The 25573-nt window shown below is 40.7% G+C and overlaps 1 protein-coding gene across 2 annotated transcripts in view; it reads left to right on the top strand.

The window, feature by feature from the left end:
• LOC134531171 (mitochondrial basic amino acids transporter) overlaps positions 1-25573 on the top strand; it is an 81781-nt gene that overhangs the window by 44020 nt on the left and 12188 nt on the right. For both annotated transcript variants that reach the window (XM_063366796.1, XM_063366797.1), the window contains 2 exons: positions 5330-5373; positions 24084-24167. In XM_063366796.1, coding sequence (XP_063222866.1) covers positions 5330-5373; positions 24084-24167 — 128 coding nt within the window. The remainder of the gene's footprint in view (positions 1-5329; positions 5374-24083; positions 24168-25573) is intronic.

The raw sequence follows: 25573 nt of genomic DNA, 5'->3' as shown, positions 1-25573 counted from the left end.
AAATAGTGCACTCTAGCAGTGCAGGGATACACAAAACCATAGCTCCAATATTTAAAATAACATAATATTAACCAATATGATGGACAACGCTGAAAAATATAATTCATGTATGAACCGACCAACCAGACCGCTTCTCCCATATCCCCATAGCGACTTGTTTCAAGGCAGTTATGGGGATGCGAGTGGCTACATAGGATATTGAGGAATGAAGAAGATTTAATTAAAATATTTGTGGGAAAAGCGGGAAAATATTTGGGGGGAATAGGGAAATTTTTTGAAAATGTTGAGGATGTTTTTTTTTAAATCAGGGGTCAAAAGACATGCATCCGAATCCTTAAGACCAATGCTGTGTCCTTGGACCTACCTAACCATACTACTGACTATAATACATATTATTTAAAAAAATACAGGTACACTTTAAAATAAATACAAGAATTGAATTTTTTTGATACAAAAAAAATTTTAAAATATATTTTTTAAAAATATTATCAAGCTGGAAGCTGGGTGGTATAAATCTGGCAATATTTATTTTTACTGCAAGTTAAGCGCGGGACAGACTAAAGCAATGGACAGTTAACGTAGCTCCACAGGGCAGGCAGTCGGTAAACCTGGAGCAGGCGCACAAACGAGGCCTCGGGGCTGGAAGCGAACAAGCCAAAGTTGGAAGTGAACATGCCAGTGGGGCCTCGGGGTTGGAAGCAGACGTGCCAGTGGGGCCTCGGAGTTGGAAGTGAACGTGCCAGTGGGGCCTCAGGGTTGGAAGCAGACGTGCCAGTGGGGCCTCGGAGTTGGAAGTGAACGTGCCAGTGGGGCCTCGGGGTTGGAAGTGAACGTGCCAGTGGGGCCTCAGGGTTGGAAGCAGACGTGCCAGTGGGGCCTCGGAGTTGGAAGTGAACGTGCCAGTGGGGCCTCGGGGTTGGAAGTGAACGTGCCAGTGGGGCCTCAGGGTTGGAAGCAGACGTGCCAGTGGGGCCTCGGAGTTGGAAGTGAACGTGCCAGTGGGGCCTCGGAGTTGGAAGTGAACGTGCCAGTGGGGCCTCAGGGCTGGAAGCAGACGTGCCAGTGGGGCCTCGGAGTTGGAAGTGAACGTGCCAGTGGGGCCTCAGGGTTGGAAGCAGACGTGCCAGTGGGGCCTCGGGGTTGGAAGTGAACGTGCCAGTGGGGCCTCAGGGTTGGAAGCAGACGTGCCAGTGGGGCCTCGGAGTTGGAAGTGAACGTGCCAGTGGGGCCTCAGGGTTGAAAGCAGACGTGCCAGTGGGGCCTCGGGGTTGGAAGTGAACGTGCCAGTGGGGCCTCAGGGTTGGAAGCAGACGTGCCAGTGGGGCCTCGGGGTTGGAAGTGAACGTGCCAGTGGGGCCTCAGGGTTGGAAGCAGACGTGCCAGTGGGGCCTCGGAGTTGGAAGTGAATGTGCCAGTGGGGCCTCGGAGTTGGAAGTGAACGTGCCAGTGGGGCCTCAGGGTTGGAAGCAGACGTGCCAGTGGGGCCTCGGAGTTGGAAGTGAACGTGCCAGTGGGGCCTCGGGGTTGGAAGTGAACGTGCCAGTGGGGCCTCAGGGTTGGAAGCAGACGTGCCAGTGGGGCCTCGGAGTTGGAAGTGAACGTGCCAGTGGGGCCTCGGAGTTGGAAGTGAACGTGCCAGTTGGGCCTCAGGGCTGGAAGCAGACGTGCCAGTGGGGCCTCGGAGTTGGAAGTGAACGTGCCAGTGGGGCCTCAGGGTTGGAAGCAGACGTGCCAGTGGGGCCTCGGGGTTGGAAGTGAACGTGCCAGTGGGGCCTCAGGGTTGGAAGCAGACGTGCCAGTGGGGCCTCGGAGTTGGAAGTGAACGTGCCAGTGGGGCCTCAGGGTTGAAAGCAGACGTGCCAGTGGGGCCTCGGGGTTGGAAGTGAACGTGCCAGTGGGGCCTCAGGGTTGGAAGCAGACGTGCCAGTGGGGCCTCGGGGTTGGAAGTGAACGTGCCAGTGGGGCCTCAGGGTTGGAAGCAGACGTGCCAGTGGGGCCTCGGAGTTGGAAGTGAATGTGCCAGTGGGGCCTCGGAGTTGGAAGTGAACGTGCCAGTGGGGCCTCAGGGTTGGAAGCAGACGTGCCAGTGGGGCCTCGGAGTTGGAAGTGAACGTGCCAGTGGGGCCTCAGGGTTGGAAGCAGACGTGCCAGTGGGGCCTCGGAGTTGGAAGTGAACGTGCCAGTGGGGCCTCGGAGTTGGAAGTGAACGTGCCAGTGGGGCCTCAGGGCTGGAAGCAGACGTGCCAGTGGGGCCTCGGAGTTGGAAGTGAACGTGCCAGTGGGGCCTCAGGGCTGGAAGTAAGCACGCCAGTGGGGCTGCAGGAATGGAAGCAAATTTGCCAGCTGGGCCTCGGGCGGGAAACAGATGTGCCAGTGGGGCCTCGAGGCTGGAAGTAAGCACACCAGTGGAGTCTCGGGGCTCGAAGTGAACGAGCCAGCGGTGCTTCGGGGTTGGAAGCGAACGTGCCAGCAGGGCTGGAAGTGAACGTGCCTGTGGGGCCTATGGGGACTGGAAGTAAAAGCGCCAGCGGGCTTGCGGGGCTGGAAGCAAACATGCCAGCTGGGCCTCGGGGCTGGAAACAGATGTGCCAGTCGGGCCACGGGGTTGGAAGTAAGCGCATCAGTGGGGCCTCGGGGCTGGATGCAAACGAGGAAGTGGGGCCTCGGTGTTGGAAGCAGACATTCCAGCAGGGTCTTAGGGCTGGAAGCAGACATGACAGCGGAGTCTAAGGGCTGGAAGCAGACATGACAGCGGAGCCTCCAGTGAGGCCTCATGGCTGGAAGTAAGTGCACCATGGGGATGCGGGTCTTTAAGCGAATCAGCCAGCTTGGCCTCGTGGTTGGAAGCAGACGTGCCAGCGGGGCCTAAGTGCTGGAAGCAGACATGCCAGCCGGGCCTCGGGGCTTGAAGTGAACGTGCTAGTGAGGCCTCAGGGCTGGAAGTAAGCGCGCCAGCGGGGCTGCGGGGCAGGAAGCAGACTGCCAGCGGGGCCTCGGGGTTGGAAGCGAATGAGCCAGTGGTGCCTTCGGGTTGGAAGCAGATGTGCCAGCGGGGCCGCGCGGCTGGAAGCAGGCGTGTCAGCGGGGTCGCGGGGATGGAAGAAAGAACGTCAGCGGGGTCGTGAGGTTGGAATATGGAGCGCTAGCAGAGCCTCTGGGCTGGAATTAGGCGCTCCAGCAGGGCCTAGGTGCGGAAAGTAGGTTAACCAGTGGGGTCGTGGGGCCGGAATTTGGAGTACTATCAGGGCCTCTGAACTGGAATTAGGCCCTCCAAGAGTGCCTGGGAGTTGGAATTAGGCGCTCTAGTAGAGCCACTGGACTGGGATTAGGCGCTCCAGCAGCCCCTCGTAGCTAAAAGTAGGTTGAACCGCGGGGCCGTGGGGCTGGAAATAGGCGTGTCAGCAGGGCCACGGGGTTGGAATTATTCGCTCCAGCAAGTCCTCGGGGCTGGTATTAGGCGCTCCAGCGGGGCCGTGGAGCTGGAATCAGGCACGCCAAAGAGGTTTGGGACTGGAAGCAAGCATGCCAGAGGTCTCCATGCTGACGACAGGACACAAGGTCACGGCCCGACTATCGCCGCGACTCCGCGGGTTATCGCCTCGCCGGCTCGGACATTGGCCGTTTGGCAACACGCCCACGTGGCTGCGAGCTGACCGGCTCCACGCGGCTTTAGTGCTATGGTCTGGCTCACGCTATGTTGCATCACAGTTAATGGCGAACACTGTTGCCAGATTGATTCTGCTCCAACTAGTAAACTCTCAAAGTCTTATTTTCTACACAAATAGATAATTATAATAATATTTGTGTTTTTCCTACGAACCATTCAATAATGTATATTTAGAGTAGTTACTATTACGGTTACATTCATTTTGACAGAAAAAAAATAATTACATTCTTAACACTAATTATTATTTCACAGGTGACACTATTTGTAGCAGTCAGACAAAATTAAAAGTCATTCTATGAAAATATTTGCTATGCTGAAACGAGAAAAACTTAAAAAAATAAATTATACAAACAAATTGTAAAAAAAAAGGTTGAAATAAAGTTGTAGTCTTTCATTTACTTCGCCTCAGAAATAATTATTAAAAATAATGAGATGAATCTCTTGGTTAAATGCAACATGAAAATGTATTTCCACAAATCTCATTCCACATTTTACTTTTGAAAATACCATTTTTTAGATGAATTTTTTAAAATTTTCATTGAATTACAAATTTTGCCTGAAAATTTTGCGCTATGTCTGCCCAGCTCCAAGGTTTTTGTGTCAAAACTTGGCTTTGTTGTCACGTCAGTCCGATAGGTGACAGATTATATCACTGGTATAACGAATCTGTTTGATAAATATGGTACCAACATTATGATACATTCTGGCAGCGAAAGTAACCCTCGTTTCTCCTAGAAATAATGTGTTTTAATAATCGAACATATTTATGAAAAAAAATAAACTTCCATTGCTTCAAAATTTTTAAAAAGTACGTAGTTAACCGTGTTTGAAACCAGATTATATAATAAGTAATTTAAAATTTATCTATAAACTATTACTTTGTACACACCTATTTTTCACATTCTTCCCTCTGTTGTTAGTATTGTGCTTTTCAATACTGTGTTATTCTTTAGGGTATTTGTCCAAACTTTGGACGCGTGACCTTTGCGATGGTTATCGCCATACTGTTTCTTATGTGTAGGACCACGCTTGTTTTTTGAAACGATTTCCAGACCAGCTGCGTGTCTGTAGCACTGTCTGTGTTTCGTGGTTGGCTTGATTTATTTCTGGAACACATCTACTGTCAGCACACCAATCACAGCCATCCAGTGCGGGAGCAAACACGTCCTCAGTGGCCCGGCCAGACAGGGCGATGGCTTCTCCTGCAGACGGCCGCCAATCACATGGGAAGAATCGCTAGCGCGTGTATACCTTACTGCAGTCTAATGATCGAACGATTTTTTTTTCTATTATAACGTTTTATAAAAATTGAAACGCTACGGCTTGGTCTCACACGCTATTTTGAACTTAATTTTCTGGCCATTACTTTAGTTTAAGGGCTAGTTGTGACATTATGATAACGATATGTCCCTTGCTTTTTTTGTTGTGTAACTAATATTTTCTACTGATAACTTACTTACTAAGTGTAATATAATGGGTGTAGAATTCGTGCTAGTGTTTGTAATTATTATCACTTATGCGACTTTTTACGCCCATTATATAACGCTTCGTGAATATCTGTTTAATCTTTGCTTCAAATAAGCTTTCCACGCTGTCAAGCGACCCATATGTTATGTATGCCAAGCTTCTCAAAATGTAATATGACATAATTATTTTTTCCAGGGTGTGCTGGAATCCTCGTGGGGCATCCCTTCGACACCGTCAAAGTAAGTATCTTTGACCTTGCCATACAGTCTGGATCCTTTCATACCGACAAGGTATTGCCTTACGCCTTCGCTAGCTTATACAATAGCATCAGCCATCTGTAAGGTTCGCAGCCTTCCGTCTGTAGTTTAGACATATTTGACCTTCGTTGACATGCTTGTTTACTGTCTTCCTTCGCGTCTGATGGTCCAATGCACAGAAGCTTCACTAGAACTTCGACAACTGTGCATCGAAGATGCTTAGCGACCGGAAATGTTGGCGGATTCATTACGCCCCAACCTCTAAGCTAATTCCGCCATTGGAACACTGTTTACAGGGTAACATTCTAGCCAGTCAGAAACCATTGACTTAAGAATTACCGAATTACAGACTCCCAAGCTTAGACGTCTCACCAGTCGACAGCCATTGAACTGGTAACTTTTGCTCAAGTATACAGAGAACTGTAGAGTCTATCCTAGAGGTCTGTGAATCTTTCCGGTCCCTAAATATGCTATTATAGTGTTGATTCCACTCTGGTTGTAGATAGAAAATTTCCAAATCTGTAAAATTATTACTAATAAATGTTCAAACAGCTTTTTAAAATTTTTGAACTGTAATCACGAGAGTATATAAGCTGCATTTCTGAAATTAAGCTAGTTTAAAACATGTCCATATAGGTTATTTTATTAAGGCCAATAGTCAAGTGACTAGTATTAACCCAGAAAGTTATTCACTAAGCAGAGTCTTGCCTAAAACATTGCAATAATAATCCTTTATTCTTCCTTTAAATCAAATAAAATTAAAAAAAAACTTTAAACCTTATAGCGTCTTTCGACTTAAAACTACATTATGCATTGCCGTCTGACGCAAATTCCTAATTACAGATGAAATATTTGTCCTGTATAAAAATATCAATACAATGCAGCTGAGAACCGTCTTGTCTGTACAAGCACAGCTTTCAATGAATTGAGGCCTATCACAAGTTACCTATAGTTGAAGAGTTTGTAAAATGAAATTCTTTTGCATAATGAGCTTCCAAGGTCGCAATTTCAAACGTTAAGCCGTAAATAATAATAAAAAAATACGATTTTCTTACAAAAAATGAAACGTTGGTATCAATAGCGTAAGCAGAATAACATTTTTTTTTCATTTAAAAGTAGGAGGGGGGAAGACGAGTATAGAACCTCTTTGCCTGCTGTTTGCTTTCAAATTTTTTCCAATTTTTGGTGGAATATTTTAGAAATGGTTAGGAATTCGGTTTGGGAGGGGGGCAAATATCCACTCCATGTTTCGTCTGCATACGCCTCTGGGTATTATATTTATATTACTAGTACGTAAAGTGCCTACTTGAACATTAAGTGTAAGTATAATACATTTTCACACATAACCTATGTTAATAAAAAAAATATCTGTTCGATGTTGAAAAATATATCCAATAAACTTAAATTTCGTGTTATTCGTTTGCCACTCATTTGTATTGGCTGAAATATGAATGGTTGAACCAATAAAGGCTGTAAATCTGAAGGATCATGAGCTGTTGGCTTAGCTGCTAAATGGAAGGAAGCTCCAACCACGAAGACAAAGATCTGGTGTTAGATTCCCTGCAGAGCGGGTTCTTCCACTGGAGGGAGACTTCCGCGCCGGGTTTGAGCCTGTGCAGTGTGCTGTGCCATCAGCTCCACATTGCAGAAGGCATTGGCGAGCCACGGCAGGATCGCCTCGCTGCGGCCTCCACCACCGACATGTTTCCTGGGGTCACCGTCCTCAGACACGAGCATGGAGGTCCAACCATAGTAATAATGTTCTTAAGACTCGGTCTCAGATTTCCTGTCGAATTTTTTTAATGTGTAACATCTAAGCTCTCGGTAAAAGACATTTGGTGAGAGTATTTTCGTCAACGCGACGGAAGTTGCATGAAAAAGTAATGTGTGACCACTGTGCTGCCATCTCTGGCGGATGGCACGAACAAAAGGGACAAAAGTTGATAAAGTCAAAGACGAACTTTATAATATCAAATGTTTAGTACATTTTAACAAGACGGAGAGTATTTTAATAAAATGTATTGTCGATATCAGGTTCAAAGCCGGAGATTAGTATTTTCTTTAAGTATTCTTGGCTTTTAGAGCAGCCGTTTCATAATATAGTTTAAAATTTCAATCTGCAAATCGAATGATTCAAAAGTCAACATAGCTGCTCCGGTAGCAAATTATAGCGGCGGGTGTGGAGACTGCGTGTGATTCGAGCCAAGAAATGTAGTTGAAAACACAATTTGCGTATTTTTATCACGCCCAGCATTATTTTAAAGAGTTATATACGTTAATTTTAGTGCCTGAATTTAGTGTTATAAGTAGATATATTTACAACTTGGGAACATATGAATTGGCTCGAGTTTTATGCAACCGAAATCGTTTGGCACGATGTATAAATTGTTTGTTTTTTGCTAATGACAAGGTTATTTACTGTGACTTGCAGTGCCGGGAGCCAACACGGCAGATCAACAATGGCAGACGATTATACCCAATATTTATCCTGCCTTCCTCAACTCTACGCTACTGCCACATATTTGTAACCTGTAGAAGAAAATAAAAATGTTCGAATGGGAACTATATTTTTTGAGGAGTCAGGTCATTTGCTTCACACCATGGAGATCTGGGTTCTACTATTGGCACCCTTAGTGGGATGTTTGGGGGGGGGGGGGGGCCGTAGGGTAATGGGTTAGCGAAAATCCTTGTAATCCGGCCAGGCACGCGTGTCATGCCTTACGTCATGAATGGCGAGTGACGTCAGTGGCCGTGCGTGGCTCCCAGCCAGCTCCTAACCTGGCGCGCGTCGCGGTCTGGTCTCTCGCGTCCGTAGCAATATCAAGAATATTTATATTTATACTCATAATTCTCACCAATAAGGCAACAATTTTCATCTCGTTTTAATGTAAGCATAAAACACAACCATTTAATATATGTATACACCATAAATTCATTCCGAAATTCCTTGCTTTAAATAAATAAATATTATATTAACTGAATATCGAATTTGTAACTTTGTGATGCAACATATAAATATATAAAATATCAATATATTAATATTTTAAACAATTGTAGTATTTGCCCCTAGTAATCTAATAGTCTCAGGGCTCAGAAAATAAAGCTGAAAAATCATTTACTGACAGCAAAATTACTGCCTACACACTATCTGTTGTGTGTTCAACTAAGAGCATTAGTTTATATAAAATATCGTTCCAAATTCGATGGTAACCTGACTGCAACAACTTAACACATTCATATGTTGCAACCACAATCTCAAACTATAACACTCGACAAATTTTTGTGTAAGTACATTGCGGGCCACAATATGTAAAAGTTAATTTTTGCTAGCTAAACAATGCCAGACACGGCTGCTTTCACTCATAAAATAATTTTTCTCCTCATACAAACGATGATAATAAACAATAATAAAACTATGCAACATGATTTTATATTATTCTCTGATCTAAGGTGTTCCTAAAATATTTTTTGCCCTGATTCCAGATCTGCAATATTTTTTTTCCTATCACGTATGGGATTTTTTTTTTAAATTGAGGTAACTATATTTTTATTTTAACGTAAATTTGACAAAGGGAATTTTTATTGCGAAGGGTAAATTTTATTTTGGTAAGAGGCAATAGTTGGCAATACTTGTTACACCCAGCTGGGTTTAGGAGGGAAACAGTAAGTGTTTCATTGTTTACATGCTGCAGTGTGAGGTTATTTTTGAGAAATGAGTTCCCGTAAGTGTTTAATTAATCCAAATGTGTTATATTATGTTTGGGGTAGTTATGTAACTGCTAAGCAAAGACATCAGTAGTTTTGTGAGAAATGTCTATTATGCTTACTTCTGCTTGGTGATTAAGACAAAAACTGGGCACTGCACAGGGTATGTCGTACATGTGTCAAGGGATTGAGACTGTGGAAAAATAGTGCATAAAAATCAATGCCCTTTGCAATTCCAATAGTTTGGAAGGCGCGACAAAATCATATTAACGACTGTTAACGTTCAAGGTCTTAACGCAAAAACTAAGAACATTCCTTCGGCCATAGGACCAGTTATACATTGTGAATCTCTTCATATCCCAGTTCCACCTTCCGTTATCAAAAATGTGCTACAGGAGAGCAATTCAAAAAATGAATGTGATAATGCTGATGATTACAAGTTCGAAGAAAATTCTGCGCCATAATTATTCACTCAAAATGAATTAAACGATTTAACTCATGACTCTAATCTGACAAAGGATACTGCTAAATTTCTTGACCAAGATTGAAAGCAAAAAATCTGCAATACCTGGAGTTTCATTCTTTTGTTATAGGACTCGAAAGAAGGAATTACTACAATTCTTTAAAAAAGAAGACTATCTGGTTTATTGTAGTGATATTGAGGGTTTATTGAATTTCTTTAACGTCACAATCCAAGTAAGTGGAGGTTATTTATAGAATCGTTCAAAAGTAGTCTTAAAGGTGTATTTTAACATAATGGAAATTTCTTTGCGCATTCAGTGCATCTCAAGGAAACATATGAAAATATCAAAGTTCTGATAAAATGCATGAACAATTAAAAAAAAAAACATTCTTGGGCAGTTTGCGGTGATTTAAAAGTTCTTGGTATGCTACTTGGTCTACAATCTGGCTATACAAAAATGCTATGTTTTATTTGTGAATGGGACAGCAGAGCCAAAGACAAACACTGGAAGCACGCAGACTGGCCCAAAAGAAAAACCCTAAAACCTGGTTCACAGAACATAATAAATTTACCACTTTCAATAAAGCAAGGTACTATTACCTTCTCTTCACATTCAACTCATATTAATGAAGTAGTTCACTAAAGCACTTCCAAAAGAAGGTGACTGCTTCCAGTATTTGGTAACAACATTTCTGAAAATATCTTATGCAAAACTGAAAGAAGGGGTCTTTGTAGGACAGCAGATCAGAAAATGAATGAAAAACAGTATGTTTTAAAATATAATAAATCCTGTAGGAAAAAAGCCTGGGTTTATTTTAAATTAGTTGTGGTCGACTTTTTAGGCAACAAAAAAATTCCAGAGTACAAAAGAAAGGTTAAAGAAATGTTGAAGGATTTCTTCCCTGCGAATCTCTGTGATGTCAGTGAAGAACAAGGAGAACGTTTTCGCCAGGACATAAAGGACATGGAAAAGAGATACCAGGGAAGGTGGGATGTAAAGATGATGGTGGACTACTGGTTCATGCTTAAAAGAGATGGCACTGCTGAATGAAGACAATCGAGGAAGAGAATTTTGAACCCACGTCAGACAGATCTTGAAGTGAAATCAGCGAAGACGATGACTTAAAATGTCAGATGCCATTGTGTTTTCGTAACAGTAATAGAATTATTAAGTGAGTATAATATATTATACTATTGTCCACTGTAATGCAAATACATTGAAATTTCATACTGGATTATAAATACACGACTTTAAAATGAAACTCAAATAAACTGTTCACAGTCCAAAAATTTCATTTACTTAATGAGTTTTATTGAACCCTGGTCTGAACAAGCGTTTTGAGATGCTGAATAGTGCATAACTCCTTTAATACATCCTTTATAATTAACATCATAGCAAATAATTGAGATAATATTGTAAATTAATTATAAAAGTGAAACCATTCAGAACTATTACGTTACAAGATAGACAATTGGCTAAAACCAACTTAATCTTAAGTTTTCAGCGTATTCAGTTTTATGCTCCTGCACTGTAACAACATAATCGCAACCACGCATATCTAATTAATATCACCAGCTTTCAATGGTCCAGAAACTTACAGAAATAATATAGGTGGATCTCTCCCAAGAACCAAATCTGTCAAATATTCCGCATATTTACTCAGTTCTATATTACGGTCCCTTTTTATGTAGTTGCTTATACATATATAAGATGACCGACGTAATTTCTCCGCAGAAAATCAGCCGGAAAATCCAGCACCAACTCAAACTAGAAATCAACACTTTGCTATCCCCTGCGGTCACATGGCTGGGACCCGAGTTGACCATAGTGGTCTTTAGGGGTGGAACCACTGCAATATATCCAGGAGGGTACCAGGTTAGCTTGCAAACAGGACTCTGTTGTTATGTGGGACGTCGGCCCCTTCATGGACCACTAGGCCCTTAGGCTACACGTAGTTGGTTGAGCGAAATTAACTAGTAGACTGCTACAAACTCCCTAAGCAGCATATAGGGCTGATTCCTAGCTAGGTTAGTAGATAAAGATTGGAAATAAAAAGCACATTTGTGGTTGCTCTTTTAATTGACACGTTGTGGTTATACATGATGGCTAGCGCCGACAAAACACTTGAAACACTAACCAAACACGTTGCACTTTTCGTTATGTATTACATGATCTTAAGCACAGTAACGCTAAGTGAAGTGCTGGTTGGAGGTGGCCAACCCCGAATTATTTAATAACTCGTGACTCGACCCAGCTTCGTGAGCCGTGAATATATGTTAGTTCAATAAATGGCTCGTTGTGTCTGGCAGGCGTATGCACGTTTGATTACCCATAATGTTACACTGGAGTCAGCCAGTCCCCTTCGCGGCGTGGTCACGTTGCGGGGTTAAGTATAAGGCGGTCGTGATGGACCTGGTTTCCCCCAGAAATGACCCAGGGTCGCGTGGGGAGCAAGAAGAGAAGGTTCAGGTACCAGAAAGACTAATCAGTGAATTACCAAAATGCAGGCTCCCCCGGGACAGCGCGCGCGCCTTGGGTCGTGGCCTGAAGAGGAATGCCGGAAGACGGGAGCTACACACCGCACCAAGCCGCGCCAAACGGGATAATAGTGATTTACATACCCAAAACTGCAAGCTGAAATCAACACCTAGTCCTTGAACAAAAACTGGGATGTGAAAACACTTTTCTGAGGGCGTACGTATGTTGTAGTAGTTCTTTATTTACAATACAGTAGAATCTCGATTATCCCTGATCCAATAAACTGGGCGTTCGGTTAACTGTGTTATCAATTAAAAATTTAAAAAAAATTGGGGGGGGGGGGGGAGGGAGGGGGGGAACAAGCCCGCGAAGTGTAATTTATTAGGAAAGGGCCAAGAAAGGACTAAAACTAAAATCTACGGATTAAAAGTAAAAAAAACGGACAAAGAAACGGACTATAATTGCCCGTGAGAAGAAATACTACTCCAGGTTAAACTGGATTAAGTGCCCCATACACTAGCGGATATGCTCGCCGAGAATGCTCGTCGACTTGGCTCGCCGAGCATGCTCGGCGCATGGCCGCTACCACACACTACACGAGCATGCTCGTCTCTTTCTCTATAAAGACAGCCGGTGTTGAATTTGCACAATGGCTGCAAGCAGCATTGCACTGTTTAGCTGATTATTTTGTTTGGATTAAGAGCCACTAAAAATAAACGAAGAGTTTGGTTTGAAAGGTGGCTTGTGGGACGTAATCGTTATAATGACATGTCACTGTTGACAGAGCTGGAAATCTCAGAGCCAACAGACCTACATGATTATTTGAGGATGGATAAATGTACGGTCAATGTTTTGTTAAATCTTGTAACTAAATTTTTTATAAAAACGAACACTAAACCACGAGAATCAGAAAGCCCAGAAGAACGACTAATTGCTACCCTGTGCTTCCTAACTACTGGCAGATGTTACGAAGATTTGAAGTTCAGCTATTCTGTTTCCCCTCAGTTGCTTGGACGAACTATTCCGGAGACCTCCGCCACATTTATAGTATATGTATTGAAATAAATATATACACTTACTGGGCTGTTGTATACATCTTCAATTTGTCCATCATCATCTGTCTGTGCACTCCTCTTTGTCTGCAATTAAGAAATTCTTTTGCGCACACATTCATAGTCAACAGTGAAAAGTAGTAAAATAAAATACCACAATATCGGCTAATAAAGGTGTTCACTTCCACTTCCGTCGTTTTGGATATTTTAATTTTACGCAGTTCATGAACAAAGCTTGCACCTAAATTGTAAATTTGTTTCTTCACAATGTCAACGTCGGCGTTTTGAAACATTTCTCTGGTATTTTTTTGCTAGATTTTTGTAGCACTCAGGATTTATATGCCTATTGACATATTCCTTACACCTTATACCCCACACTGGTCGAAGAGTGTGATATAAATTTATGAACTTCTCCCAAAAAAACTTTATTGTAATTATAATACGTGATGATGCGGCAACATACAGTACACTCACTGTGGGCTCACTGTCGGTCTGACAGAGGACCGACCAGCCCATACACTAGCGGAAATGCTCGGTCCGGGGCTCGGCTCGGAGGGAACTGCCATCTGACGGCGAATCGAGCATGCTCGGTCTGACAGAGGCCAGATCAGCCCACACACTAGCGGATATGCTCGGTCCGGGGCTCGGCTCGGAGGGAACTGCCATCTGACGGCGAGTCGAGCATGCTCGGTCTGACAGAAGCCCGACCAGCCCACACACAGAAGAGTCTAGCGACAGCAACTACCTTCCTGCAACTGCCGCACCGCTTACGCTCGTTCCGGGGCCGGCTGCCGCATCGCTCACGCTCGTTCTGGGGCCGGCGGCACGATCATATATGTCATCTGAAACTTCTATTCGTCAAATATGGCCTTGTGGCTGAGCGCTTAGCGGCGCTATCATCTAATCGTAAGGTTGCCGGTTCGAATCCCGGTAGGTGCGAATTTTTTTTGTACTTGTAAAAATAAATACGAGCACGTATAATTTCAAAAGTAATAAATATATTTGAATAATGAATGCAAATAAAATTAAATTTATTAATTAAATTGTAATTTTCAGATAAGGACATGATAACTAATGGTCAATTAGGTTAGGTTAGCTACATTATAAATACTTTAAAACTTTGTGGACGGTTGATTTGGTTAGGATAGTTACATTAAAGATACTTGGAAATCAAACATCCAGGGGGTAGGCGCTCCCGATCGGCCAACTTCGGAGAGGATCGGCATTTGCTGCCAGTTGCAGGACGGTAGCATTGCTGTCGCTAGACTCTTGTCCCACACACTGGCGGATATGCTCGGTCCGGGGCTCGGCTCGGAGGTAACTGCCATCTGACGGCGAGTCGAGCATGCTCGGTCTGACAGAAGCCCGACCAGCCCACACACTGGCGGATATGCTCGGTCCGGGGCTCGGCTCGGAGGTAACTGCCATCTGACAGCGAGTCAAGCATGCTCGGTCTGACAGAAGCCCGACCAGCCCACACACTGGCGGATATGCTCGGTCCGGGGCTCGGCTCGGAGGGAACTGCCATCTGACGGCGAGTCGAGCATGCTCGGTCTGACAGAAGCCCGACCAGCCCACACACTGGCGGATATGCTCGCCGAGCCAAGTCTGTGAGCATATACGCTAGTGTATGGGGCGCTTTACAAGTACGAAACCACTGCCCTTCCTTACGAGAATCGCTTCATTGAAACTGTATTTTTTAGGTCATTACAAATAATTTCATTCATACATATTAAAAAAATATATATAGTGTCAGTAATACTTGTACATTTGTTTTGTATAAACTTTTTACGAAAATTTGCTGCATTTTCTAACCTAAATACATTTGAATTCTATCACCCGTGATTTTCGCTTATCCGTGCTGAACTCTCTCTCTCTCTCTCTCTCCCCCCCCCCCCCCCCCCCCCTTTTCAAACCCTCAATATACACAATTAATCAGTGTTATACTGTATATGCTTGAAATTATGACTCAAGCTGGACACCTTCTGTTACTGTTTTAGCAACTCCGTTTGTGCTAAGTGACTGTCTTAACTTTACTTTGGCCATTCTTTGTGGTTTGCGCAATATGCACTTGATTTTCAATCGGCGAGGTCGCGCTCTTGATTCGTGCGGAGGGTGCGAGGGATGCATTCCGCCAGTGGGAACTGGATATTTTTATGAGGAGGGGGGAATAGGGAGGTACGACGTCAACTTACAGAAGCTGAAGTCTTCTCGCTAGAAGAACAGCCTTTTGATAAAAGGCCAAAAACCCCGTCAGCTTTCTTGCCTCGTACCGAGTGCACAGGAAAAATCGCTTGCTTTTTGAAACAGGTAGTTCATAGCCCATTTCAAACAGCACAGGAACCTGGCAAACTGCAGAATGGCACCCGAAATAAATCTTCATATTTGCTCACGTCTCATATATAGGTGTGAAAATCCTGAAGCACGAGGAAAACACTACGACAACTAATCAGCGCCCTCGACTAAATTTACTGCAGCAACACGAAGAATACAACTCTTAATCAGCACACAGCTAGCACCCATACATAAAACCGCTACGAAACTCTCGCAGTAGGTTCTCACGAACGTTTATGTAATTACCTCGGCACTTGCATTCTGAACTCTACACCACAGTAGAATCCCTGTGTAAAGCAGCCAGATGAATAATTCCTCAAAGCTCCAGGCTTAGTTCCCTACCACCTACCTCTCGCAACTTTTATATGTTTCCTTCTGAAAACATGTAGTCATCTCCTCTGAAAAAACTTCAGGAAAAAGCGCACCAACCTAAGCACCCACAAAGAAAACTTCCCGAGCAAACTTCCGCCGCCCACTGGCGCTATCATGCAACAAACACCAACTCCTCCGCCACGCCTGCCACTGGCGGTGCTGCTCTCAGGCGGCGGTCGGAAGAACAAACTGACAAACGTCAGCGTGTAGCGCTGGTTCACCTGCGCTGGAAGCGTGCTTAAGGGGGTGCCTCCCATTTCAGGTCTAATTTTATATTAACAGTAATAAACTAGTAGACTTTTTCAATTGTTCAACTTTCACGAAATGAAAAATATATACTGCGCATACTTTCTGCATACTTAGCTGCAAAAGTTACATTTTTAAAGTTTTTGGGTTGTACAAATAAGGAGAATTTAATTTATTGCAGAACTGAAACTTTTGAGTTTTAACTGCAATGCTACTGGCTACTTCAAGAAATGGTTTGAATTTATTTCAGAAAATATTAATTAATTTTAACTGGCATTTCAAAATTCTCAAATTTTTTAAGAATTTGACAGACAAGTAAGATTAAATGAGTTTTTGAGATAGTAATGCAAACCATTTTATGAAATAGTCAATGACATTGCAATTCAACCTAAAAAGTTTCAGTTCTACAATAAATTGAATTCTCCTGATTTGTGCAACCCAAAAATGTTAAAAATGTAACTTTGGTAGCTAATTATGCAAAAAGTATGCGCTGTATATATTTTTCATTTCGTGAAAGATAAACAATTGGAAAAGTCTAAAAGATGATCAGTGATTAATATAAATATAAAATCATGACCTGAAATGGGAGGCACCCCCTTAACCAAAGAGAAATAAGGCGGACGCTTAGCAGCGCCACAATACATTTAATTTATGTTACATTAAATAGTTTTAACCTTCATCGTCTTCTTATCACTCGTTTTAAACTAGACGTTAAAACGACTGGTTATTCATTAAATGTGTCTTTCTGATTACAGTTGACACTGGGTAGAAGTAATTTTCCGTGGAAAAAAGTGATAAAAAAAAGGGGGGGGGGAATCCCGAGTTTCTGATCAAGGGCCTCTCTCTTTCTCATATGAGCTACTTGGTCATAAATTAATATGACTTATTTATTTATTGACAACTTCTTTACTATCTTAAAATTATTTTTTCAACTATTGTTTTAATCTCTTCTTTACTTCCCAACAGTTATTTTCGACTCAGGTATTCACCCCGAACAGTCTTTCCATAGACTCTTAGTCTTTTTGCATTACGTTTGCTATCCAAACAGTGTTGCCAGCCATAGTACACACTATTCGGGTACGCTTATCTGTACTATCGGGTGCTTTCGGGTACGAAAGTTCTCAGTTCGGGTGTCATTAAGTTTATACACAAAAACGTATGAAAACAAAATATTGCTGTCTTATTTAATACAAATATCATATGCACTGTTCTGTTAAATATCAAAATAGCGAAACAAAATATTTTTTATAGTTTAAGTGTAATGTTGGCTCTACTGCTAAGGCCCGTGCGTAGGATTAAAAATGTGCGTTTTTTTTGGGTTGGTTTTGGGAGGGGGGGGGGGGGGGGGTTTAAGTTAACCTTTAATTATTTCATTATAATATAAAAATTGTATTTTCAGGTTAAAGGTTGGTTTAAAATTAAATTATTGTAAACATTACCTGTAATATCCTCTTTTAGCCTGAAATATGCAAATGTGCAAGGAAAAAATATTTTTGTAGAAAAATGACGTTAAATATGTATTCAAAGACAGGAAACTATGACTTTTTTTTTCTTTGTTGTGAAAAATTTATTAGGTTTATTGCAAAAATGCAACACTAGGCACTAAAGGAAAATAATAAGTTTATATTTTTAGATTAATACATTTAATTATTTACTGTTTGTAGGCATACATTATAAAAGTCAAATAGCATAAAAATATCTTACAAATTCAAAGTGCACAAACAAATCATCTATTTATAGTTCTTACGATGACATGACCTGCACAACAACTTTATTTTTTAGAAATGCACATGTAATTAGACTTTTTATACGATCAACATGTTATAATTTTCATACCTAAGGAAAAATAAATAACAAAATATACAGAAATGCCAAACATGTACAAATTAATATATAATAATTCCCCTGATAAGGCAAATCTGTTAATAAGTTTATGTGATCATATACCAACCAAATTGAGAATAGTAAGAATATGACAGGTTTTTCTACATGTAGATTTTCTGAACATTTATATGTGGAAATTGACGAAGCAATTCTTATTCTTCTTGAAACACAAATGAACACTACATTTAGAGCACTTCACTGTAGTGATACCAGTGCAGCCAGGAAGTTTGCAACGTTGCCTCGAATCCACAATAGCAGGCTATTGTGCAATACCATCTCGCCGAACAATGAACTCAGGAATTGGTTTTGCAGGTCCTCGCATTTTTTTTTCTCTCATGCATTTCATCAACATTGGTACTGGAGGGTCTTCTTCTTTTCTTTTCATTGGGGTCTTTTCCCTGTGAACACAATGCTGCAGAAACATCAGTCTTCAACTGCAATAGGTCAGAAATGATTTTCTTTGGAAAGTTTTGCAAGTTGCAGTCTCTTCGGTATAGCAACCAACTGTTCACCAATGCTACATCTACGAAATGGAAAATTAGTTCGTGGTAATACTTCTTAGATCGTATGTTGATTCTGTAATATGACACTAAACCATACAGCAGATCTACACCCCCCATGAACTTATTGTAGGTCAAAACAGCCCTAGGGCATGAAATTTCAACTTTGCTTTTAGTTTTCTTGTCACATCGGTTCACAGTGGATGTTGGTTGGGCACTATCGAACGTAGTAGCTAGTGAAACACCTCTGTTGTCAAACCACTTTACGACCCGAACTTCTACTCCATAAACATGCGTTGCTTTTTCTATCATTGTGCCTCTCCCAGTTTTCTTCATCTCCACAACAGTTGGTAAATCTAACCCAGGAAATCGGTTGGTTCATATGGTGCCTAGGGCACATATTCCCATTCCAGCTAATACAGTGAATAACTTCAATGAAGAAAACCAGTTGTCAAAAAAAAAAAAGCAAAACGTTCTGGTGCTTTGGAATGCTCTCGACTAATCTCAGTACAATATTGGAACTGGCCCCAATATCAGGCAATCCAGCAACAGGTTCAATATTTCCACAATATATTTGAAAATCATGAACTAAGCTTTTTGTGTCACAAAGAGTAAAAATTTTGTAACCCCACTAATGGGTTTTTTTCGGGTTGTATTGTTTTAGGCTTGACATTCCCTTGAATGGAACAATTTGTTCATCGACACAAAGATTCTGTTCTTTGGGAATAGACAGAAATTTTACTCTCAGCTCTTCAATGAAAGGCCTGATCTTGAAGAGCTTGTCCCTGTTTGGATCACTGTTTGCTAACATCTGACTGTTATCAGCACAATGCAGATTTATTTTGATTTCTTCCCACCTGTCTCTGGACATTAAATTTGCAACTGAATCGACTCGAGTGCTTTTGTTCCAATACATCCTAGAACGAGGAAGGTCAAAAATTGACATTGTCATACATATGCCCAAAAATTGTTCAAGTTCCATCTTTGACAAATTTAGTAGTTTGTTGGAATTTTTCTGAACTGAATAAAGATTTGATTGTTCAACAAAATTATTGTGAACACTGTCACTGAAAAAGAATCTGAAATAATCAATAGGAAGATTCACCTCACTATCTTGTTCCACACGGCCTTCCCAGATGGGCTCTTGTTTCTCGCTCTTGTTTTGTGGAATATCCCTCCAACTAGGTTTTGCAGACTGTCGATTATCTGCAGCGGGTGATGCCTTGTTTGGAAGAACTGCATTATCTTCCACAGAAGAATCATCTGAAGTTGTGTCATCTGCGTAACAAAAAAAAAAAATCATCCTGTATTTGAAAACAAATTTACTTACTGCAAATATGTTTTTTGTGAAACATTGAGTTAGAAGTAAAACATAATCTTACAGTTTTATAAAACAGCATTTTCACAAACACATAATATAATGCCTTGATCGACCAACCCTACAAACAATATAGGTCTTAATACCTTGAACTTGGTCTTGGGAAATAAATTTAAGACATCACAGTTGTATCGGATTGGACTGAACTGGATTGTAGTCCGGATCAGCATCACTGTCGTCCAGCTGACTGTCATCACTCGACTCTGGTGGAACTACCACCATTTTTCCTTTGCCTTTTATTTCTGCTCTCCTCTTTGTAAACCTGCAATCCATTGATAAAATTTTACAGTTATCATAAACAAAAGTGTAGAGAAACAACATTCTGAAAATCATTTACATGAACTGTAGAAGAAAAGTTAGTGTGTGAAAATATCATAATAAACTTGCATTGTATCAATTATGTATGTAAATTTGTATAAACAATATAATTAGACTCAAAGAAACTTTACGAATCATTATAGAATGCTAAAGAAACAAAAATTCAGAAAGGCCTTTTGTTGTCTCAAAATTTCTATTAGTGCCTATTGTTGCAAATTTGCAACAAACTAAAATGTACATATAAATATTACTAGAATTATATCATGGTTCATATCAAAGCATGCATAATCAAAAATAAGCCTAACAGAGATATTCTATAATGTTTAGTAAATAGTTTACCTTTAGGATGAATGTTATAATTAGAGACCGGAAAAATTCGCGGGTTCAATGATCTCCAGGATGAACTCCATAGTTCTACGTACGCAAGGTCAAATGCCACCCACTCATTGGCTGCTGTCTTGTGAGACGTCCCAACGTAGCAGCCTGTGATTTGTATAAAGCTTTGTTTGGGTGTTTCTCATTGGCCCTAAGTCCTCCAGGTGAGTTGTGAGCCAATAGCAGAGGCAGAAATGAGGTAGGTATTTGTATTTTAGCCTATCGCGAAATGAATTCGCGAATTTTTCCGGTCTCTAGTTATAATTTATACATTCGAGCTTCGCCATTGATGCACTGCAGTCACGTGAATAGTGAAAAGAATAAAGCTTTCTTTTGTTTTTATTTCACTGCAATAAAAATAAATCCATAGATAAATAAACGACAACATGTAAACACACTAAAAATAACAGGAATGTAGCAGCACATATAGAAAACAATATTTATAAAAATAAATAAGGGTATGTTGCAAAAATGTAACACCAGGCTAAAAGAGGTTGCAGTTACAGTTGTGTGTAGCCGAGACTTGTTTTCAGTGAGAGTTATCCCTGATCCTGATGTTGCCGCCATACTGTTTACTTGATCTTACTAGCTGCAACTTAATCCTGTGGTTCTCCAGGGATCAGCAGAAATATTATAGCGTATCCGAAGCTTTTTTAAAAAAAGATAGGGATGTTTGTGTCAAAGCGTTACGGCCGGGCAAGGACTGTTTTCCAACATAACTGGTTTTTCATTGGAAGTGAATATTGTTCAATATATATATATATATATTATTTTTTCCTAAATTCGGGTACATTTGCGTACCAGAGTCAATCTTTTCGGGTATGGGGTACGCACGCAGTAATTTGGGTATGACGCGCACCCGAATACGGGTACGTCTGGCAACACCGTCTCCAAAGCACTTTCCAAACGTCCCTTCCTTTTAAGTTAAGGCAAAACAGGGTGAGTTGGTGCTGTCGATATAGTTATTTTCTTATTCGCTAAATGTCACTGTGAATATGCTCGGGGTGTTCGTTAGGTACACATCTTCAAAGCAGCAGTGCTTAGACTTCAATCGCTGTTATGTGCGGGAAATACTGACTATTTCCAGTAAGTAACCTGTTATAGCCCTTGATTGTTCATTACAGTAGTGTTTAAATGCAAACCCTAGAACATAATTATGATTAAGATGATAAATGCAAAATATTAAGTTCATTTATATGAAAAGGTATTGTCGGGCGCATCATTAGCCATGTTGGTTTTCGAACACTACAAGGAACTTAATGCGCTTTCTCACCCTGAATGTTGGTGTAGATAGCGCACCTATTTTCAGGAAAAGGTGACATAACTATTTTTTTTCTTTTTAAATGTAACTTATTCTTTAATTTTGTATTTTGCTAAAACATCTAAACAATATTTATTTAGTTCTAATAATTCTATGCGTGAAACCTAGACCACAGATTGAGGCAGTCACGAGGTTTGTATGTTGCAAAAACCAGGGGCTCTGTCTGGAGAAGTTCATAGTTATTTGGAATTGTTGGAAGGAACCATAAGGAAGAACCATTTAAATTAATATGTATGAGCATGGTACCCATCATATTTAAAACAACGCACGTTTTGACTGCTACATGGTCAAAAAATATTTAAACTGGACATCTTAGAGGGAAAAAATTGCGACTATAATAACTGTAGACTGTAATAATACAGAGAGAATATTTTATTCCTTGTAAACATTGTTAAAATATTGTATGTAAAAAAAATATTAATGGTCTTTCTTGAGGTTCTAAATCTAAGCCTATAAATGAAAAAAAAAATTATTTACATAAATTATGAGCTGTTCATTAAAGAGTTAAATTTTTTTTCCGAAGAAACCTCCTGGTGTCAAACCTATGAATATTAGTTCTGTCCCTCTTCCTGCACCATCTAACCCAGATGTTCAAGGAGAGATGCACAAAGAACTATTTTTGAAAATAAGTAAAAAAATTTCACTGGATTCGATATATTTTAGCTGTGAGGCATTATTCATAAAGATTAAGTGTGACAGTAACAAATCACACAAGTAGTGTATATTGGTATATCTGGGGACAGGGTTTCTCGTGAGCTTTTGAGTTGGGTTCCGCTATATTGGAGTTTTCAGATGGTCGTTGTAACGAATTTCGCAAAGATGACATTATTCCTTAAAAAATGGCTGAATCAAAGATGGCGGAAAGTTCTAGGATCTGGAATGGCAGATGGAACATCGTTTTTCAAAATGACAATTTAAAATAGCGGCTGAGTTAATGATCAAACTCATAACATCTGAATGGTTGTATGAGGAAAATTACCCCTCTCTGAGGAAAATTTCCCCCTCTGAGGAAAATGGCCCCTTTCTCAAGAAATTTGGCCTCTCTAGAATGTTTTTTAGCACAGAAATGGGAATTTTTCCATAAAATGGGAATTTTTTCCTCGAATTAAGGAAATGTCTAGGATTTTTTTAGGACTTTTTAGTAATTTTTGAGAAATTTTGAAGAAATTTGACACCAAGATGGCCACTGGAATATCACAATCCAAGATGGCGGAAAACTCAACCCAACACGACATCTCACGACACGAGAAACCCTGTCCCCGGAAATGCCAATATATACTATTCACAAAAATTTTCTGACTTTTTATGAGCACACGATTTGCGCTAACAATTGAATCGAAATGTACGCCAACTCACCCGTGGTGGAAACGAACCCAACACTTTCTCAGGTCATCTTTCTCTAACAAACCAGAAATTGTTATCAGTCTACGTATAGCTGTTAAATATTTAGTACATTTAAAATACACGCTCCTCTCTCTCCGAGCCAAGTGATTCGATGGCATTTTGGAGTGAAGGCATCAGAGTATTTTAGGCAAAGACTTACAGAAACCTTTATTCCTGGTCCAACTCACACTAAATGCCCTGGGTGGCAGTATGAAGGTTCGGCGATGCTTTGATTATAACTACTTATATTCTAGTTATATTCTTAACTACTATACTCATAACAGATAACAGTATGAGAGATTTAAAAACCCATTCATTAGCCAAATATATTTTACCTGGCTTTTCGTTCGTTTAACTATGTCCTACTTTTTGAACCATACAAAAAATTAAATTCAACAGATTTAAAGGAAACACCAATTAAATATTTTAAGTGTTTATATTGACTTCACCACATCATTACTGTGATACACTGAAAACACATACACTGAAAAAATTTTTGAACATTTTATGCGAGTTTAAAATCATACAGTTTACAGAATTTGTTTATATTTTTATGGTACATGTTTCCTTAGTATTAGACGTCCTCATAGTGATTTAGCGAAGTGCACCTTGTGACCGTGATCGCTAAGGCGTTTAGCTCATGTGACAATGTTACACTGCTCGGTACGACTCAATGAGCGCCAAGTTGATGTAACCTACCAAGGGGTTTGGAGGTCTCTTTAGACTCAAAAGTCTCGTAGCCTTAAGTCGAACAGTGCATAATTGAATAATGTCAAACTTATATTTACCATTTTATTTGAGGATCATCCTATTATCAACAGTAGATTGTTGTTATGTCTTGTTACTGAACAATAATATATTGTAATGCATTTTGGTTTATAGGTACATCTACAGACGCAGGACTTTCAAAACCCGAAGTACAGGGGTACTTTACATTGCTTCCAGTCGATCATACGGAGAGAAAGTGTGAGTATTCACGCTACACAGTAAACATGGTCTAAATCATGGAGGTTATAAGCAAGGGAGTTGGTTTCTACGATCTTTCTCGTGTTAATACTTGAAGTCAAAATGAGAACGACTCCTCTCCCATCGGCACAGCATATAATGAATTTTAATGTTAATTTTTTGCACATTTGCTGGTATTATGTTTGTTTAGCAATATTTACTGCATGAAAGCACCTTTAATTAATATGTCTAGCGAGTTCTTTTCAAGGTATTAAACAAATTTATAGCATATTAGCCTTTATACAGATGGGATTTTTTTTAAATATAATTCTTAACCAGTTGACTTCAACTTCAGAACATACACCCACTCAGTAGACTCATACCATCATGGTATAAAGTGAGACATTTTTGGTTTAGAAAGGCATGGAATAACTGGAGTTCTAAGATAGATGCTCGCTAGTGCATATAATGCAAGGCTCTGAGAACTCAACTTGAAACTTACAGAGTAGTACATCGCTCTAATAATTTCAGTACCAAGTTACATCAGAAAAGGCACCTTTCCTTGAACTAGTTTTACCAGCAGACATTCAGAAGAATTGGTCTCTGAAACTCCTACATGGTCTGTACAACGTGTCTTCGACAGATTAAGCTCCAAAAACTTTCCCATGTCAAGTAAAAATTCAAAAGCTCGCATGCTTCCATGCGATAGGATAAGGATACGAGGAAAGATACATTTTGCGACAAGCTCACATTATGATACTTGAAAGCTGTTTAGATGCATATGCCCTCTTAGATTACTAGAAGCTCATTTTCTACCATAACTTCCGCTGAGATTCAAATAAAGCGAAGCGAAACTTGCAGTTGGTCAAAAGTTGTTTGGCCAGGAAACGAACCTGCACTCAGTACATGCAACAAACCTAGACACTCCAAGGGCCTTGGCAGCAGGGTGCACATGTTTGCAAGCAAGTGTGTGTGTGGGCCTGATAGAAGACTGAATGGTACCCAAGGGTAGATTGGTAAAGACTGCATAATTAGTCTTATTGGCCAATTTAAGCTACAGATTTGCTATGAAAAGGTCAATGACTTCAACATCCTACTAATTTTATAAATGCGAAAGTATGTTTGTTGTTTTTCTCACGCAGCATCGGGCCAACAAATTGTAGTGATTTTTGGCATATAGATTGTTTGTAGATCGAAGAGTGACATAGGCTACTTTTTATTCCGGAAAAATTGCATGGTTCCTGTGGGATGGATCTGGAGAATAATTCTGTAATTACTTCTTCATAACAAAATGACTGAACCAAGTGCAATACAAACAGTGAGTGTTTCCCTATGTTCGCCACATGGTAATATAGTACGGTCTGGCCACTTCATATCCATCTACTTGGCAAGACCTGTCCGCTTAGTGGAGCTCATGGCCACTAGCG

The sequence above is a fragment of the Bacillus rossius genome, chromosome 3 (genome assembly GCF_032445375.1).
Source record: "Bacillus rossius redtenbacheri isolate Brsri chromosome 3, Brsri_v3, whole genome shotgun sequence".
In the NCBI taxonomy this organism is placed as follows: Eukaryota; Metazoa; Arthropoda; class Insecta; order Phasmatodea; family Bacillidae; genus Bacillus; species Bacillus rossius.
This window is presented reverse-complemented; position numbering and strand designations above follow the sequence as displayed.